At 39.2% G+C, this 21,024-nt stretch overlaps 2 protein-coding genes across 2 annotated transcripts in view; both read left to right on the top strand.

Annotated features, from left to right (window-relative positions):
• Positions 1-8,334, top strand: part of LOC129763181 (myogenic-determination protein) — a 60,865-nt gene extending 52,531 nt beyond the window's left edge. The window contains exons 4-5 of the mRNA XM_055762006.1: positions 6,743-6,821; positions 7,591-8,334. Of these exons, the coding sequence (XP_055617981.1) occupies positions 6,743-6,821; positions 7,591-7,898 (387 nt within the window). The 3' untranslated portion in view covers positions 7,899-8,334. The remainder of the gene's footprint in view (positions 1-6,742; positions 6,822-7,590) is intronic.
• A 7,136-nt stretch (positions 8,335-15,470) lies between these two features.
• Positions 15,471-19,617, top strand: LOC129768181 (lysosomal acid glucosylceramidase-like). The gene is made up of 3 exons (XM_055769650.1): positions 15,471-15,644; positions 15,700-17,149; positions 17,210-19,617. Exons 1-3 carry the CDS (start codon positions 15,596-15,598, stop codon positions 17,307-17,309), a joined length of 1,599 nt encoding a protein of 532 aa, XP_055625625.1. The 5' UTR covers positions 15,471-15,595; the 3' UTR covers positions 17,310-19,617.
• The last annotated feature ends 1,407 nt before the right edge of the window (positions 19,618-21,024 follow it).

Genomic DNA, 21,024 nt, shown 5'->3' with positions numbered 1-21,024 from the left:
TCCATTCCAACGTAACGTAACGACATTTTGATTCATTACACACACTTTTTTTACGTTTTCCTGTATAACTCACACAAAATTAACCCCTTCCCGAAATCACATCAAGTGATTGCACTAGCTTGCTGAGCGTTCTAGCGCCCTTTGTTATTCAAGTACCCATGAGTGAGACTCGATATTGTAAGGGAAAGGGTTGAACAATGTTATAGTAAAATTGAGGAACTTTCTTACAAGAATCATCAGTTGGAGAATATTTTATAGTTAGATTGGTTTGTTGTCAGTCAAATACTTTTGTGTGCAACCAGGGTTGCAATAATAAAATCTGTGTTTTTGGTCTCAAAAAAACTTTTTATCTGTGTTTTTCCTCAGAAAATCTGTATCGAAATCTGTATCAACCTTTTTGTCGTTTGTCTAGTTTCAGCCACCACAGCAAAGAAGTATACTAATATTATAATTTATGCAACTATGTATCAGTTCGAGCTTTTTCTAAACGAATTTTATAGTCTTATTCACTTATTCACAAAACAAAACGGTGCCACTATGAATAATAGAAAACAGTACTCAGTATAAACAAAAGTTGTCATCATACTTGAGGAAAGGATTAATGGAAAACTCCATGTAGTGCGGTGTAAAATATGCCCAATACGCAAACTCGGTTGATGCGAAGGAATCAACCTTGCGAATCTGGATTGGCACTTTACTGGGTTGAAGTAGGAAAAGTGTCGAGTGCATTACCCTTGTTCCTGGAACAAACTGAATTGACTGCCTTCGCACTAATTCCGTACGGAACGAGCAACGAACGGGAGCTGATCAATCTATCAAATATCAACTAAGCGGGAGGATCAACGAGTACAAGATCTTCACGAACTCCGAGCGCAAATTATACACCTATTGCTGCGGACATTGGAAAACTCGAATCTGAAGAACTCTCGTCAGTCGATTCAATAAGAGGTTTCGGACTTAATCGTACGACACGATCCCAAAGACTACTTGCTTTATTCAGAGAACCTTGGGCTTTTATAGAATTTTCCTCTATCCTAAATCTACCCTAAATTTAAATCTAACGTGTGAAAGAAAGAGAAAATTATAAACGTTCTTGCTCCTTTGCATATAAATCATTTAATTATCGCCATTACCATACAACTCCTGGCTAAAGTTTATCTAAGATTCGTATCTGCATTCTAAGTGCAACCGAGCCGATAAGAAATGTGTGCGATCGTTTTGGCCCCTTCCTTTCATTGTTTTATCGCACCCGCTCCCGATAGAGTGTTATTTTAGGATCGTACACTCGGCTCGCTTTTATCGTGTAATGTTTTCCTTCTTTGGATCGTTTACGATATTAAAAATGAATTGCCAAATTCTTTTGATTTCTTACATGCGGCACTGTGTAGATGTAAAGAGCATTGTTCTATATGTTAAAACAAAAAGATAAAAGTCGAAAGAAGCGAAACTAACTATGTTTTTGATTTTGCGATACGAAGAGGAAAACACGAAGAGGAATTATAGCAAATATTTTATGAACATAAACATAGAAACATTGTTTAGTAAATACTTATCAGAAGTTTACAAAAAAAAAAGAAGGAATCTTGTTCATCTTCCATAATCTCACTGTTGGATACAAGTTATGAAAACTGTTATTACACTTCGATCAACCCCCACAATTTTGCGGCATGGGCCCAAATTCATACATTTGATCGAACCCACCAATACAAGAAATTTGAAAATACTATACAAAGAAAGGAAAGGATAAGGGAAACAATATAGGGCTATTGAAAAAGTATTGAAACCTTTGAAAAATAGAGATTAGAAGAAAGATCAGGGGACAGTTAGATAGCAGTTCTGAAAGGAAACCCATCACCAAGAAAGAAGATTGAGAATTTAAAATATTATTATATTATACCAAATTGTTGTAAATAAATTGTGAAATTGTAGACATTGTGAGATAGTAGTGAGAATAAATTAAATTGTGTAATTGGATTTTCAATTAACCGAGTGTTGCACAAAATTGATTTCCAAATCCGAGAGAAGCAGCCAAGGAAAGAACCACCCGGAGGGCAAGGGCCCATATAACAAATATACACTCACAAAGTTATACATCACTGTTTTATCTGGTGAAAAAATTCGACAATTACGACACACATGTCGAGATTCAATACGACCGCAAAGGGTGAATTTTATAGGTTCAATCTTAAATCATAATCTTAGCTTTAGTGTCATTGATTGCCATAGTCAATATGAATTTGACGATGTTGATGACTATTATTGAATCGTTATTTTGAAAAATCTGTAAACCTGTATGAAAACCAAAAAAAAATCTATAACCTGTATCTACAGATTCTTGGGTTCAAAACGTCTGAAAAATCTGTGTAAATACAGATTATTCTGTAGATATGGTAACCCTGGTCGCAACACCCGACTTTTTACTGTTTCCGACTTTTGAACATTAATGTTGCATTTTCAGTTCCGTTTCAAAACATACAAACGAATTTTCTTCTATATTTTGTCAACAATAGATGAACGTAGATTCAAGAATTTAGAATATATTCTTATTTCGACTTTCGGTTTGCTGATAAGAGTATTGAATGAAAAAAAAAATGAAAACCCATACGGTTTGGGTATTGTCAAAAACATCTTCAAACATAAACGCAAACATAAACGCCCTTGCGCACATGCACACGGATGTTTACGAACAGTTTATCAGAAGTATCTGATAACAAAATCAGAAGCGTTCCCCCGGTGGTGATCGTCACTCGATGAACCAGACGTGTGCGAGCCATTGATGACAAGCGCCAGAGAGAACGTGTAAACAATCACGGTGTAAAAACTGAGGGTTGGTTTAGGACCACCCCAACTTTTCCTGAATAACATCAAGCCATGTAATACAAGTAACAGGTAGATTCAATTTATATAGCTTATTTTGATAAACATACTATTAGCAATTAAAATTGCCTTATTTTGTAATGTTTCGCGATCTTATAGAACATTGAACTCATTTTCTATACGGGTCAAAAATATATCTTCTCTGTTTATGAAGCAATGAAAACGCAAAATGGCGCTAAAACGCTAGGATGAAGAGAGCCAGAAAAAAGTCACCATATCATCAAATTGTCAACGTTGTGAAACCTTTCAATTGACATCACTGAAAATATGGTAGGAACTATTGCTTTTTTAACGATTTTCCTCGAAGAGAAATTAGGATCATGGTTTGTCTGCCTCTGATCGTGGTTTGTCCGGTTTTAGAAATCTCCATTTTTGAATGAAAAAATTCGAATTTTCAAGTAGATGTTATATTTTTCATTGCTTGGGTTTACTGTCATCATATTGATCTATGTATAATTTAGGCTTTCTTCAGATTATTGCCTTTTCTTGGGCATTTTAAAAGTGTTCACCTCAACACACTCAACACAGAAAATCATTGTTTCTGCTAGGCGCGGAGGACACCATAAACAAACTGCAGCGCGCGAAGCGGTAGCCATAGAAATCATGTGGACAAACCAACATTAGTGAATCGGACAACTCATGATCAGAATTGAGTTCATCAAAATGCGTTAATTTAATGGTTTAGCTATGTAAATCCGATACAAATGGTGAGCAAGCATGATGTTTACAATATTTATAAGTGTTGTAATCCAGAAAAGGTATGAAAACGTACCTAATAATCTGTACGATTCATGAAGAGATGAATGTCAGTTGACGGGTTCAGAGTCGCCGTGAGCCATAAATACTAGGGAACTATTATGCTGCATGGAATCAGCCCTATTGTTTTATAGCTCCGTATTTTTTGTTTAATTTAAAAATAGACGACAGTAGAAATTTGAATGTAGTGAACGTAATCCAATTCTGTTTCGTCCTTGTTAGCCAGTAGAAGTAGTTCGTTTGATCATGTAAAATAAATGTATTAAACCAATTGTATTTTAAATCGAATGAATCTGGTGTTATTGTAAAAGTTGTGAAAATGTTTGTGTGACTTTCATTGGAAATCCCGGAGCAACCTAGCAGTGTTGGACCCAACGGGAACCCTCTGGACCTTGGTATGGACGACAGTTATCGAAGAAAGGATTTCAAAAGATTTTGGAGACCCCTTGAGTCCGACATAATCATCTGGTGATTGATTAAAAGTTTGTTCAAATGAGGGACGCATTGACATCAATAGAAGGTGGATTTCATAATCCTTTAAAACATGTGAATCCGTAAAAATATACTATAAAACTGCTGTAAATCATGAAAAAAGACAATTTGATATATATGTTATGAAACATTTGAGAACCTGATTTGACACAGGTGCGCTGAACTAGAGCATTCAGAAAGGTGGAGAAACCATCATCATATTTTCGACTTGACAAACCAAAATCATTTACCTTACTGTATAAACCTAAACCTAATTTGCCTATGACTACAGAAATATATCTCATCAAGGGTAGAATTTACTACATGGACTGAAAAGTTCCGGGATTTTTCAACAGATGGCGCCACTGAAAAATTAACAATATACATTTCGAGAGGTTCATCTGTCACATAAAATGTTCGTACGGATGTTCCTTGTATGTAAATGCTTTGAAACAATCTGGCGTTTAGCTGAGAGGAGCATGGGCTGGTATAAATTAATGTTTTTTTTTTTTTTTTTTATCTGTATTATAGTGACTTTCAACTCATTTGGCTGGTTCGTCACTTTTACTTCCATTTTTGGAAGAATGTCGGGAGTGAGAATTGAACTCGTGACCTTTAGCGTGAGAGGCATAGATGTTACCACTACGCCGGATCGCCTCCACATAAATTAATGTTGATTTACACAAAAGTAACTATTTTTAGGTTTAATTCAGCGGGTGATTTTTCAATTTTCAGAAAACTTAAATTTTGACATTTTATATTTTGCATATGGTATATTATCGTGCAAATCAACATTTCGCATGACAGTAGATCTCGACGTTTCATGCAATTCGAAGACATTTGGCATCGATTTTTATTTTCTAAAACCCCGATTTTCTTTACTCCTCCCTGTACATTTGTGATTAAGGTTACTTGTCAGTGAAATAACTTCTGATAGAATCAAAACAAAAGCGTTTAAGATTTATTTTTCGTAAAGCTTACTTCTCGTCACTTAAGAGTTACAGATGTGATGATTTGAAATGGGGTAAATTTTGACGACATCAGTTTTGTGTTGTTTTGAACTGATCAGAGGACGCAAAATGGGGGTCTTCGAAGCCACCATAAAAGCTCTGCTTGCAATAAGAAACATCGGACTGTTGTGCTATGTGTGAAGTTTCATGACATTTCGTTTATATGTTCACAAACTACAGTTGTTCAAGTGTCACTACCTGAGCATTCGTATAGAAAATGTAACAAGAGGAATATCGTATTTTGATCAAACATTGTTTTTTGATGGGATAAACTCCTGAACAATCAATGCGGTGATTGACGCAAGCACCACAGATGCACCTCGCTCTGAAAGGCCAAAAGAGGCTACGAATCCAGAAATCGTAAAACAAGTGCATCGACTCGTTTTGAAGATCGTAAAGTGAAGTTGCGAGAGTTAGCTGAGGTCGTAGGCATTTCAAAAGAACGAGTGGAATACGTTTTGCAGGACATTTTGGACATGAAAAAGCTATACGCGCGATGGGTGCCGCGTTTGCTGACCGTCGACCAAAAACGGCGTCGCGTTGGTGATTCAACAGCCGGTTTGGCCCCGTTGAATTGAGTGGATGAAACGTGGATCCATTATTACACTCCGGAGTCCAATATGCAGTTTGCAGAGTGGCACTGAGGCATATTTCGAAGGCTTAGGCTACAGAGAAGTACTACAGAGAAGGAATCGAAATGTTGGAAACTCGCTACACCAAGTGTATTGTCCTCGAAGGAAACTACGTTGAGAGATAAATACAGCTTTGCCCAAAAAACGATTGTTTTCATTAAAAATCCTGGGAATGTTTAGCCCATGTAGTATGTGGGAAAGAGATGGGAAAACCAGGTGGAGCTGATAAGGTCACAATAAAAGCTTTGCATTATTCGGACCGTTGAACAATGTTTATAATATTTCGCGAGACTATTGGGGACATCGATTTTTCTCGACAACGCCATGAACACAGGCAAAGTATCGTTTTTTTCCGATTAGATTTGAACTAGAGAAAAAAAATGTCTCAGCCAACCCAGTATTATTAATAATTTGGGCCTATACATCGATTAAATATTAATAATCGGTGTCCCTTCGAAGGAACCCTTCCGTGAGTCGATAGCAGAAGGGATGTGGGCACAGGTTGAAAACAGATTACTGCACCGTTCTCCCGAAATAGAGACAGCCGTCGTTTGATGTGCTTCCTGTTGCCTCGCCGGCGGTGGCGGCCTCCGAGACAGAAGGGGAGGAATCCCGAAAGTTACGACTTCATCTCATTTTATTGCCGAATGTCATCTTTTTTAATTGACGATATAGATGTGTCGTAAACCGGTGTGGTATATGCCTGGCCGGTCGTTCGCTCGAGACAGAAGAGTTTTTCCTCAATATATATATTTTTTGTGTCCGCTGTTTCGTCGCTCGTTGTGGGGGGAAAAAGCCGTGTGCCGAAACCCGACAGAGGGTTCCGTGAAAACAACTTAAATTAGGCATTTTGTTGCAACGGCTTGTTTTCTGCGGTTATTTTTGGACTGGATCGTTTACAATCTTTAGCATACAAATGGGTTGCTTTCAGCGTGAATTATAAATCTCTCCGTCACTAATTCGAAGTTATCTTGTTCGGTTTCCTTCCCATTTCAGAACTGCTGCTCCAACAGTTACCTGCGCGAACGGTTGCACCAACTCAGCAAGGACAGCGATCGCTACTCTCCAATCACCGGTAAGTGCATCATTGGCAGGATGAAGCTCAACGCAGTTAGCAAACTCATCACGCCATTGGCAGCTAGAGCTCCGAGGCGCGATCCGATGTGTGACACGCTGCTGGCGGGCACTATTTGACATTTTGCGTCACTTCGGTCGTCAATGCGGTTCGCATGAATTGCTCATTTCCTGATACCATTCGGGAGGAATTGGTCCGTTTGGAAGAGCCGCCGGGTAATGATGTGTCAACAGACCGCTTGAGTTCCCGCTTGCTTGAATAGTGCGATATGAGTGCGCGCCCACAGACATAGGATAAATCTTCTCGGCGAGATCTGTCTCTAACCCTCGGACGCATGCCGCCAGGAGGAGTGGCGAGGATCAACTAAGCCGAGTTGATTTTGTTCCAAATTAGAAAATTATGAATTCATCCGTGGTTTGATTTATCTCGGCTGGCATTGCTTCTGTTCCCTTCGCAATTTCAGTTAGTGGTTTTGCTATTTCTATAGACGTTCCTCTGCAGAGGAATGGAGGTTTGTTTAATTTAGAAATCCCTTAACATTGATCGTTGATTAGTATTTTTAGCTATACGGCGCATTCTTAAAATTTATGCGATTACAAGAAAGCATGAGTTTACATCACTCACGCAGTAATAACTCTCCCCCGAAACAAAACATTCACGACAACATCATAACTTTAATACTCTCGACATAGACGACCATGATCTGCGAATAAGATTAATCCCAAATTACTCTGAGACGAACATTCCCTCTGCTCTTCCGTCTCCGTAGGCCACACACCGTCCAGTGCGGCTGCCAATGGGTCGAGTTTGGATTGTCTGAATCTGATCGTACAAAGCATCACCAATGTGACGGCGGCGGCGACGGCGGCAACGACCGGGGCAGCTTCAGCAACAACGGCACCAGTAACACTAACGAATAGTGGAATCACGTTGAATCAAATCTCATTCTCCTCGTCATCATCCGCATCCTCGGCTTCGTCGGCAGCCTCGATGTCCCCTCTGCCAGCGGTCGCGGGAACAACGGTGACAGCGATGGCGATGCCAATGACGGCCGCGGGACCAACGACGTTACCGTGAAGAGTTGGCAAGTCCCGCAGCCAAATGGCATAGTTCAAATAAGTGAAATGCCGGCTCTCCCCCTTAGAAGGGCCCCAGTCCGTGGGTTCGGTAAGGTTAGGTTTCGGTGGCAGTCTCTCTAATTAATTGTAAATATTCGCTACGTTGGGAATAAACAATGCCTTTCGCTTATTTCGCTCGCGGAACGCACCCGAAGCCGAAAGGCAGGAAATTTTTATAAGAGTAACCTTTATACGGCAGGAACGAACGACGCACTCACATAGAATGAGATAGTTTCGGCGTCACTTCTTCAAGTCATTTGGATGCCAAAAATTGTGTGCGGCGGGGAAGGTGGTGCGTCGCTAGATAATATATAATATATATAGGTAATTGGAACAGTGATAGGTCTAAATTATTCCCGGCTTCATTAATGTTAGTAAGCTAGATGAGAAATAAACGTCGATTGATCTGATTGACGATCAGATGCAAATGATCTCCAAAGTACCCTTTGAGTTTTCATTCTAACTCCGAACAATTGCTCCGCATAGTTCCAGAATAAACACATTACCATAGGCAGTGCAAGCCAGAAAAACGATCTTTGTCGATAGAATTTCTGACCCGAACGGGAATCGAACCCGAAACCCCCGTCTTTGCGAGTACCACGCTAACCACTAGGCCATGGCGACCTCACCTAATGAGCGAGACGAAAGTAATTAAAGAAGTTTGATATCCTTCTAGGAACCAGTATCCAGCAGAAGACATCGTCGACGGCAGATTTAAGAAAAATTTTCATGTAACAGTTCGGCTGAAAAGTTCATAAGGTTGACGTCTAGATGGCGCCTCTTGCAAAAATCTATTTGACTATCACAAAGCACCATCTTTCAATGGATACGTGTCAAAATTTGACAGCAATCGGTCGATTGGTTCGTGAATTGCATCATCGAGAGTTGGGCAACTTTTGTTATTGTGAAAAAATGGAAAAATCCGAATTTCGTGTATTGATAAAGCAATTGTATGAATTGAGCGTCGAATTGCTTCCGCATCCACCATATTCTCCAGATCTGGCCCCCAGCGACTATTTTCTGTTCGCAGACCTGAAGAGAATGCTCGCTGGCAAGAAATTTAAGACCGATGATGAAGTGATTACCGAAACTGAGGCCTATTTTGAGGAAAAACCGAAAGAGTACTATAAAAATGGTATCGTAAAGTTTCAAGATCGCTATAATCGCTGTATCGCCGTCGAAGGCAATTATGTTGAATAATAAAATTCAATTTTGCAAAAAAACAGTTTTACTGTGCTATCTTATAAACTTTTCGGCCGAACTGTTATAAACATTTCCATCGTACTTCTAGGTGGATTGACACTATTTTCGTAACTCAAATAGTCATTCAAGACACTCAGGTGTTGTCAAATTATTTCTAAGTTATTGAGAAATTGATTTCTAAACATAATTCTTAAAAGAAAATACAGGCAAACCTTTTTTGTGCGCGACATAGGGACCGCATAAAAAAATCGTACTAAACATCACCAGTACCTTTTTTTGTGTTCGCTACACAATTTGAAAAAAACCGCATAAAAAGTTACCTTAAGAAAATAACCCAAATCCTAATTATTCCATTCGTGATCAACAATCGATTTCCTTTTTTCACTTCAATAAGCGGCCTACTCACTCACATTTTCAATTTTTGTCCTAAACCATTGAATACATTTCAGGTACCCGTGTTTTATCCGTATTGATTATGAAACGATATTCTTGGTTCGCGTTATGTTCGTCGGCTTTAGTATCACTAACGTAAATTTCTCAAAATTTTCATACCAATTCGTCCATCTTTTGAGGTCCATTTTCCATATGTTCCGTTGGAAACATTCATTTAATAATGCATGCAAAGAACATGTTGCATTAGTTTCCATTCATGTCTTTTAACACGTTCGTCGCCCAACGCGCCGTTTTTGAGTTTCTTGCAGGGTCCAACTTGCGAATAAATTATTAAATGAAGATCAAACTTAGTTTGTAGATAACTTTTACCTGATCTAGCAATGTTTGTTTTCAATTGAAAACGAATTGATGACAATAACACATGCCAAAGTCATATTCTAGGGGTCTTGGAAAAAACTTCAGTACAAACCATCCGTACTATAAATTGATAAAAAGTATAGTATAAACAGTATAATATTAAGGTTATGATTTTATCATTTTTCTTCAAATCCTATAGTTACATTTAGGTGCCTATTCTATCATTCGGTACTTACGTATTAACGTCACCACCAATCGAAAAATCGCAAAGGAAATAACAGCAAAGAAAAAAGTGCAATTGAAAATTACACACATGAAATATAGCGCATGCGGGAAAATCCTCATGGATATAAAGAAATTTTTAATAAATTTTCAAATGAATTTTTTTTCTGGAGTCAATGAAATGAGAGCGAAGTCCTCATCTAACGACAATTAGTTTTGTTATGTTGAATAATTGAATGAGTAAAAGTACGACTTACTTTATCAACCGTCGTTCTGGATCAAGTAAATTGAGCAGCTTATCGGCATACACTCGCTTCAAGGCACTAAACAGAACAACTTCAAACAGCTGCGAGACATTCTCGAGAAACTCACGGAAAAATAATCGTGTTCGCGCGACCATATATTTACACTCCTGGAAAAGTAGCGTAAATATGAAATTAGCGTCCGACAATTCCTGCAAGCAACAGCGGTTTCATCCAGATCTATCACCAGGTTGAACTTTGAACTGGACTGGGTTTTCAATGGTAGAGCAGGACATTTGGAACGCATTTCGCATGTCAGTGGCGGTAAATGTTTTATGAATACGTACAGATCAAAAGTAATTTTAGCTACTACGCTCGTGTTGACCATCGTTAGATTCCTGCAATATATCATTATGCTTTTCAATAACCGCAAAGCGAATGGATTAATACAAACCTACCTCAATTTCCATCCATCATCGGATTACAACTGTATTCCATTTTTACTTTCATCACCACTCATCAAATCGTTTCGTTGCATTAAGTTTGCGCCATTAAGTTCAATAGATTGCAATAATTTTGTAAACGGCAAAATTATTGTTTACTGTTTTTTGACAATTCAACTGCTCTAGAAAGGTTTGAAATTTCGAAACACATATGGTAACACCAACAGTGTTTACATTCGATAGTGTGTTCATTCGTCCGGGTTCGAACGAAACCAATGATACCTATTCCGAGCGTGTTCGAATCAGAGCTTTCGAATGAAAGCAGATACGTCCATTAACAAGAATAAGGGTGATAGTAATAGTGGTAAAAGTAATGGTGATAAAAATAGTAATAGTTACAGTAATAGTGGTAAAAGTAATAGTAATATAAATAGTAATTATTAGGAATGATTTCCCCTTTATTTCCTTTTTCCTAATTTATTTACTTTTTCTATAGAGGTGTCGTCTTTTCTTTAAATATGGAATAAGCATTTCACAATTCACAGAAAATCATATTAACCCAGGAATTAAATGTACGTAACCATATCTGTCGCGAAAGGCATTCTGAAGAAATGATTCAGACAATCCCTCTACGTGGGTTTTTCGCTAGTAATGAAGAGGATCGCTTCCACCAAAGTGGGGTTGCAAACAAGCAGAACCTTCGGTATTAGGTGGCCAATCCAGGGAAACCCAATGTACTCTATTTACACTCTCCAAAGGTAACAGTATACAGATTTCTAACCATCTCAACAGCATGGAATGTTAAAATGGCGACAAAAATCTTTCTGTCGCATCACAGAGTGATTGTTCTGAAAAAGGTTTTTTTTTCGATTCTCCGAAATTATTTTGCTCTTAAACCTTGTATCGAGCAACTCAGTTTTGTGTGACATCAGCAGTAGGAGAGATTACTAACTGCTTGCTAGTTGGAGCGAGACTGAGTATTATAAGGTAAGGTAAGGTATTGTATTATAGAGACTTTAAACTTTTGCAGTTCATTCGTCTCTAGCCTTGAGAAAGGCCCTTTGAAAACTCTACTCTACTCTACTCCAGCGATACCACCTCCACCCTCTTGCCTTGAGAAACGCACTCGATCCCTCGCCGTCCAGCTCGTCCAGCAACGATGTTGTCCAGTCGGTGTCCACGGAGTGTTATAAATCGCGAATGGTTTAATTATACCCAAAAAGTTATAAGCGGGTGGGGCTTATTCGCAATATCTCCTCTCTCCACAGTGTCCGTACGAACGAACGATTCACGCACGCTGCAGCGTATATAAAAATTTTACTTCACGACTCCACTGCCCATGTTTGCATAGGAGACGTAATCACCAACACCATTAGTGTTGGGAAAAGGCATTTTTGTTATTCTTTGGCCTACAAGCATAACCATGCAAATTTCCAATGAAATGATTTATCCAGTTGAAGGATATTATCGACAAAAAGAGAGCCTAGGAGAGTTTGCGGATTTTGCGGAAACATATTTTTTCCGTTTGGAAAACGCTTGCGTCTTTTTATGCGGACAATCAATCGTTTCAATGAACATTTGTTCACACAGCTAGACGTAATCACCAGGTTTGCTTTGTCTGTAGTGTTAGCATTTACCTTTCCGATAATAGTCAAAACGTCTCCGTCGATAGTTTTAGTTGTTGTCGGATAAAATCAAATAGGTTTAGAAGAAATTCCAACAGACTAACCATCACATGAAGAAATTGTCCAAAAAAGAAAACCAATTAAAAGAAGTTTCAAAGCCTTCATTTGATTTCATTGACCAGCTTCAGCTTCAAAAATCACAAAAGAATTTTATAATTAAAAAAGTTTTGGCTGTAATACCGATAGATAAACAAGACTATTGGATCAATTTGCCAGAGACTCAAATAGAATAAAATTTGAAGATTGATAGTATTAGATTAGCAAATAAAGAATTAAACATGAAATAAGTTTAAAAAAGAAATATCGATGTGTTTTATTGAACTTGGGTTAAGTATTCAAAATAGACGTTCGCGAAATGAATTAAACAGCTGAATTTGGAATAAAATTTATATACAACCGCTGATAAAATGGGCTGTTCATTTGTGTAACTGGTTATTATCAAAATAAATAAATGAAATTGACTTATTTAAAGTCTGATTTTTTCACTTACACCAACGTTATGAGTAAATGTTGAGTACGTTGAATTATTCGATGTCTTGTTTGATGAGTGATAATGCTAAAAATCTATATTAAATATATATTTTACTACTGATTTGATCGTTTTATTATCTACTTGAAAATTCAAATGCAGGAATTTAAGTAGTTACAACAGAAAATACGAAATTGCTTCTCTACGTTCATCGCAGTGCAGTGAACAGAGAATAGTAACTATATAAGCAGCGTTTCAATGGTTTATTCTATTCATCTATTAGGAAACGCAAAGTGATAAGATACAATCATGAAAGACATGTTTGGACTCTACAAAGAATGTGATTCAAATGTAGATTTAGCTTATAGCACACAATACTGGTAATTGTTGATTTTCGAACGATGTATCAAAGCTGTATGGAACTACGTCTGTTATGCGTACAAACAGTGATTTTTCGAAAAGGTTTTTTCAAAATTGCTCAAATGTTTTAGAACAAAAAATGTTTGTTCGCATGTTGAGTATACATATTACATTGTATAGAATGCGTAACAGCGAAAAAGTAGATTTTGTTCATTTTGTCGTTTACGTCTTCTATACAAACATGGACAGTCCACTCTTTCCTCGATATAGAAAGCACAGGTAGATAAGTACAGAGTCAACAGAAGTTCGTTTGGTGATCCCGAAACCAGACACGGTCTGCTGAGGAGCGTCGAACGACAATGAAGTGTCTTTCTCAAGGCAGGTCGGGAAGAAGTTTGAAGTAGAGTTTTCTCCACAAGGACCCTTCTCAGGGCTAGAGACGAATGAGCTTGAAGTTTAAAGTCTCTATAATTCAAAAAGAATTGATATTGGTATATGGTCGATTGGTATGTAAATCATCAACTTCCGTTGGCAACAAAAAAAGTTATTAACGTTAAAACTATTTCGTTAAAACGTGACATGTTTTATGATTTGGCTCCTTTGACACGTTGACTCCCGATTTTTTCTTGCTGCGCTTTTCATTCAGCCTGCATCAAGAGCATTTGCAAAATATCAGTGTCGCTCTCAGCTCTCAAAAATAATTATTGTATAAATTGAAAATAGTCAGATAGTCGACTAGAAAGTAGTCACATTTTGTAAAACAACCGAAAAAAAAACCGTGTATATATATTTATTTTCTTATTTTGTAACTGACAGTCCCAGTCAGTCAGCGCTTTCCTATCAAAAGGCTCAACGTCAGCCCCTAGGGACCAACGCGAGGCTCAACGTGAAGGGCGTAACTTTGACGTAGGACTAGTTGTTTCAAGTGAAATACAGGAGACTAAATTTATCAAAACTGTGGAAAATCTTTATTATACTGTGTTGGAGTACATTGAAAAATGGAAGGCTAGTCTAGAAGGAACATATCAGTATTATATTAAAGTTCATCCAGAAATTGGCGGAGGTTCAAAGTGGGATTCGTATAAGAACATCCTGTTCATATAGATTACAGGAATTATAATAAATGAGATAAAAAGGTGGAACATCAATATCCAAACAACAGAAAAGTCACCACATAAACGCAATGATAATTGTCAAACAAAACTTTGATCTGGAATGTACCAGATTTTATGATCGAATTTCAAAAAATCAAAAACACCTTCGGCATAAAAATGCTCTTTTTGTAGAGACCAGAGCAGGTACATCTAAGAATGTTCGATCACAAAAATTCTTCAAAACATTATTTGTGTAGTTTTTTGGGTGTACGAGTCCCGTTGTTATTCCTGAACTATTAGGTCAACCTAACTTAACCCTAGTTGTGTTAAAAAGTATGTGGGGCATGTTGAAAAAACGATTTTTGTAGGAAAAAAAGTAATATTTACAGTGTTTAACAAATACAAAAAGGCGTGTTTTTAATAAGTAGTGAAATGGAACTAGTTTTCCGAATTGCTGATGATCGAAAATGTGATTTTACTGACGACGGAATCTGCAGAAATGCGGATGTAGGCAAAGCGATTTGTGGTTACCTTTGGTTGTTCACAATGACTAAAAAATGCGTTTAGTAGATGTTTATTGGTCTTTTTGCAGCTGTTGTGTGGAAACAAACTAAAATTCTTATTTTATTTATTTTTATTTTACATTTAATCCACATATCTGAAATTCATATCCGTATCTAAATTCTGGATTCAATCAATACAAGCAATCCTGTGGTCTTGTACAACGGCAGATGCAACCAATCCGGAATTGCAACTGCGCAATTGCATGATAAGATGAAATTCACCTTCCCCGAATATCAAGTTATACGCCATAAAATTTAATAACTTTAATTCTAGTCTCAAAATCGTTGCATAAATGGAAGCTAACAAAAAAGCATGTGTCATTCAATTCGTATCTCAATGGGCGACTAACATAAATCGCTTTAACAGCATAAATATTCGTCTCGTTACTTAATGCTTGTTATCATCCACTCACCCACTCTCTCCGCAGCATATCGTCACTCTCACTGCAATCCATTGTACTCTCCCATCGGACTTCGGGAACTGATACTCGACCAACAAGCGACAGCAATTTCAAAACGCAATCACTGCTCGTACGGTCCGGGGCCCGGACATTATCGCTCAAACAGCACAAAGCTATAGCAAGTGTTTCTTTGTTTGTTTGTTTGCAAACAAGTGTTGCAGAGAATGACCTCGAACTTATTCGTGGTTACAGTGCTCCTGCTGCTGAGCGCAGGTATGTTTCCGATTGATCGTCCGCGTGATATAACAGCGCCCATTGTTTTCCGCAGCCGCGGCGTCGCTTCCCTGCGCGTTACGTCACTACCCGACCGGCTCGGTGTGCGTCTGCAATGTGACCTACTGTGACACGCTGGAGCTCGTGGAACCAACGGTGGCCGGTGAGTTCGTGCTGGTTTCCAGCGGACGGGATGGTATAAGGTTCCAGCAGAGTCGGGGCAGGTTTGTGAACGCTTCGCAGGTGGACTTCCATCCAGCGGTTATGCGGGCGAGATATCGCAGATTCAGCCGCAGCTTGAAGTCCGTTACGGTTGAGTTGAATCGAAAGAGGAGGTTCCAGAGAGTGGCTGGATTTGGCGGGGCGTTCACCGGTTCTGTTTCGTACAATCTGAAACTGTTGAAACCGGAGCTGCGGATGAGCATTTACCAGGCGTATTACTCGAAGAAGGTTGGCATTGGATATAGTTTTATGAGGATACCGATCGGAGGATGCGATTTTGACTTGAAACCGTGGGCTTACAACGAGCTGCCCATTAACGATGGGAAATTGAGTAACTTCAGCCGCCTTGATAGTCGTGATGTACAGAGGATCGATCAAATCAAGGAATTGATGAATGTTACGGGGAATTACGAGATCAAAATTATGGGTGCAGCGTGGAGCCCGCCGAAGTGGATGAAATCCAACAACGATTGGAGCGGTTCAAGTCGACTCAAGGAGGAATATTATCAAACATGGGCGGATTACCACGTTAAGTATTTGCACCTGATGAAGGCTGCTGGAATTGATTACTGGGCTATTTCGACCGGAAATGAACCTATGAATGCGGTAATTGGTTTTCTATTCATCCGATTTATGAGTCTCGGCTGGACTGCTCACAGTCAGGGCCGATGGGTTGGAGCGCATCTTGGGCCGACACTGAGAAATTCGCCATTTAAAAGCGTGAAGCTTTTTGGCGGGGATGACCAAAGGTATACACTTCCCTGGTGGTATTCGCTGATGAATGAAGGACACCCGAATGCGACCCAGTATTTGGACGGATTGGCGGTCCATTGGTACTGGGATGGAATCACCCCACCGGGATTGCTTGATCAAGCAGCGAATCTGTATCCGGACAAATTGTTGTTCAATACGGAGGCATCACTTGGGGATAAGCCTTTCCAAACGCATGGACCTATTCTTGGTTCATGGGATCGTGCCGAATCCTACATAACTTATATTATGCAGGACCTCGAGCACAGTGTCCACGGTTGGATCGACTGGAATTTACTGCTGAACGAAATCGGTGGTCCCAATTATGCTAAAAATTACGTTGAGAGTGCGGTCGTCATAAATTCCACTGGTGAAGAACTGTACAAACAACCCATTTTCTACGGATTAGGTCACTTTTCCAGATTCATAACCGAAGACTCTATCAGATTCGAGACCACCAGTAGTGACTCGGGTCTCGCAGTAGTGGGCTTTGAAAGGCCCGATGGAAAAACAACATTAATTTTCCACAACAAGTTAGTGATGCCTGACAGCAGTTTAAATTAACAATAATGTTATCGTACCGTTTGTTTCAGGAGATCGAGCCCTTGCGAGATGACAGTCAGAGATCCGGAACGAGGAACAACTCAGCTGCAACTTCCTCCCAAATCAGTGCATTCCATTCTATACGCCTAGTTGAAACTGTGACAAATTTGGGCACGACAAGAAAAACAATAAACCAAGCAGCGAAACAAACTCGGAACTATCTGTTAACCTTCGACCCTAACCTCAAGCAACAAATGAGCCGTGCATTCTTAGGTGGATGCAATGATAATCCCAGCGCCCAAACAAAGATTTGGCACGTTCGACAAAGCACCGTATGTATTCCCGTTTAAAACAACATCTATTTTGTCGGCATTTGTCTGCGAGACATGGTGTCCCGCACGGCCAGATGAGGCAGCATTTGCGTTACCAGGCGCGCAACTGCAAGACAAACTGTCACGGTCGATTTCCATGTGCATGTTTCCTCTTCTCCCTCTCTATTCTCCCGGTTGCCGGTTGATTACACGAGCACAGGAACCCGGTGAAAGTTCCAGACCCAACATTGAAACATTTCCGCTGCCATGACGGCAAGCAGACAGCTCGATTGATACATAACATGATTCATTTTCTGAAATTGATACACTGCGCTGTGCAACATGTCGCCAGGTGCGTACCTCGGAGCTTGGGTTCAGTTGGTTTGCACCATTAGACAGCTCCCAATAATCCGTGCGATCTTTTATTTTCTTGCTGGGCATCCGCCTCCCCCCCCCCATTCCGTAACACTAGACAACAATGTTTTCAAACTCATGATTAATGCGATGAAGTCTATGCGGTCTGTGAAAAAGTAACTGCCGGGGAATGGATTTACAATAGCGCGGCCGAGCGAAAGGTCCCTCGAGAGACGCATAAATTATCGGCGTAAAAACTGATTATGATCCTATATTTGTTTGCTTTTGTACCAATCCCCCACACCCCCGTTTTCTTCAACCCGATCTACTCCACTCCGGCCCGGCAAGATTCATTCACTCTCTCCTTGAGAAGTGTCTTCGAAACGACAGCCGTTCTCCAAAAAAAAAAACAAAAACAAAAATAAGAATCCGCGCATCATCAAATAAAGATATCATTCCGGAAAATTTATAGTTTTTGATGAGTATATTTTCAATGTAATTGAGAAGGATTAGTGTCGCTGCCGCCGTCAACGGAGTGGGTGAGAAGAAAAAGCGGAAAGATTGTGTGCGGGATCTGGATGTTGTTACATCCCCCTCTGCTCTTTCTCTCTCTCGGGCTCTTCTTCAGTGTCATGTTTTCGAATTGTTTTTTTCTCTACTCGTTCAGATTCTACAGGGCACATTTCTAGTATTTATGAGATGGGATTTCGAAAAGTGTGTTTTATTTTTTCTAAAGATTTAGTAATAAGCTGAAGAAATGCAAAGCACGCGCGTCTTTTGGATCCAGTCTATTTCAATTTGGGCAAAGGCAAAAAAAAGCATTGCGCGAGCTGAGGAAAAATTTTGTGAAAATCTCCAACGGACGGCCCGAGTGTCACAAAAGAGCTTGAAACTGGACAGGATAATTACTTACTACTTTTTTTCCTCAATTAATTCGTAAGTAGTTCTTGGGTAAGTAGTCAAATTAGTTTCCAGTCGAAGATGGGTGATTCATGAGATTGTCAATGCACGTAGCGCACTTAGTATGCATCGCGAATATTCTTAATTAATTAATTAAGTAATTAAGTCTTCTAAAAAACCGGAACCTCAGTCATGATTGATGAGAAGATATTGGTCAGCATGTTCTTCAGATCTTTCGTGACCTTGGAGATTAGCTACTTCTTTGTTTGACAAAATTATTGGAAATTATTACAAAATTAGGTCCTCCGTTTGTGGTTCGCCCAGCAATTTTCTATCGGTTACAGCTGGGAGCCTTTGGGATGGTTGACGGACCTCGGTACAACGTCTATCTTGAGCCGGTCCATCTCCAGTGATTTGTTGTCAGCCGCTCTTTCTGGATGTTTATCTGCTGCTCAGACACGGCCGGCCTAGACTGACGCTTCTGCATGAATGTACTTGTTCATAGTTTGCTCCGACCGCCATTCCAAGGCGCGGGACGATGAGGCTACCTTGCTCTCGGTTTCCCTAGCTTCTGCTGTACTTTACGGTGGCTCGGCACTGTCTGACTATCAACACCAGGCTTCCTTTCGACACTCTCGCCATTCTTTCGAAGAAAGAGAATGTTTTAAATGCCGGATCGACTATATCTGTGACTCAGTATGTCCTACTTCTTCGCGCTCTGGGAGAAATCGGCAGTACGAACAAAGTATCGGACGTAGTTGTTTCATAGTTTTCGCCAAGGCAAATCAACTGATAAGGGTGTCGATGCATTTTTGTAGAATAAACCCAATAAACCCCAAATTTTTGTAGAATAAACCCAACAAACCAACCCAATAAGCCCAATAAACGTAGTATATAAGGAAACTTTGGTTCATTCTATTATATTGGGTTTTTTTTCATCAGCATCCGAAATTTGTCCATTTTTTTAATGCATACGTTAGACATAGTGCTGCCCGAAGTGATCACATATTATCCTTTATCTATTCGATAACTCATGAAATCAACAATTCGTAGTGTGATTCAGCTATACTTCTGTCCGTCAATACAAGCTCTTCACTATGGTTACTTCGCGCATATTCTGAGAATGTATTTCACTGCCATCGGGCGACATGCATTAGCCGCTAACCAATTTTGACTTCGAATGACATTGCATTGAGAAATACTGCTATCTGCTGGCAGGAACGAGACTGTGACTTGAATAATGATTATCATGGCTTGAACATATAAAATCTCCTAGTTTAGACTTTTATTCAACCATTTGTCTATACATTTCCGACATTTTTACTGAATCTTTCCATTACAATATAAAATTGTCTTCAAAAACAATTTTCGTATGAGATTTTTCCACCACCTGCAAAAAAGAGTGAATTTCATTTAATTAGAATACTAATTTGATAAATTGTTGAGAGAAGTTAATTTTCAGTCATAATTTTGAACGGTAGATGAAATAGTACGATCTATTCACGGTGAGCTACATTGCGAACAAACGACTCAAAAAATCGTGATGAATAGAATGTTCTTGTTCACGTTTACATTGAATGTTTGCCAGTGAACGTGAAGTAAATGAACATCGAGCTTCAATGAACTAATTAGGATGGAATATACAGTTGTTCAGGAAGCAACCCATCCAGAGATCCGATTGAATTGAATTGGATCCATACGGAAGTTTTTACTGAAAACTCGACAGTTGCTCAACATATCCTTCTAAGTTCACGGCGAGATAATTTTTTGAACGCCTTGGGACATTCCAACGAGTACATAAACGGGGAAATATGTTGACGTCTATATTCACCATTGTTTTTAACGTTCACGTTCACCGATGCTGACGAATTATGTTGAATTCACCAACATTTCGATTCCACGGTGGAATTTCAGGTTCGTAGTGAAATATTGAATTAACCTATTTTTATCAATATGAATTGTGTTTTAATATGCGTTCACGTTCACGTCCACGAGAGGTCTAAACTAGGATTGGGCGATCTTTATAAAACGATCGATCTTTTCGAATCGATTTTCTAAACGAGTTAGAGATCAATCCACTGATTAAATTGGTCCCAAAGAATCAATCTGGAACCTGACTCCTTTAGAACCAATAGACACGGGGATAGCGCGCGTACAATTTATCGAACATCAATCGCGATGGCGGGTCTTTTGGAGAAGGTCGCCTACCTAGAGAAGATCAATGTTTTGGTGCCACATACAATCCCTTAAAGATACACTTGAGTATCTGTATTCTCTGGACTTGAAGATTCAGTCTGATT

The sequence above is a fragment of the Toxorhynchites rutilus genome, chromosome 1 (assembly GCF_029784135.1).
Source record: "Toxorhynchites rutilus septentrionalis strain SRP chromosome 1, ASM2978413v1, whole genome shotgun sequence".
Lineage (NCBI taxonomy): Eukaryota > Metazoa > Arthropoda > Insecta > Diptera > Culicidae > Toxorhynchites > Toxorhynchites rutilus.
The sequence above is the reverse complement of the archived record's forward strand: the minus strand, read 5'-3'. Positions and strand labels throughout refer to the sequence as shown.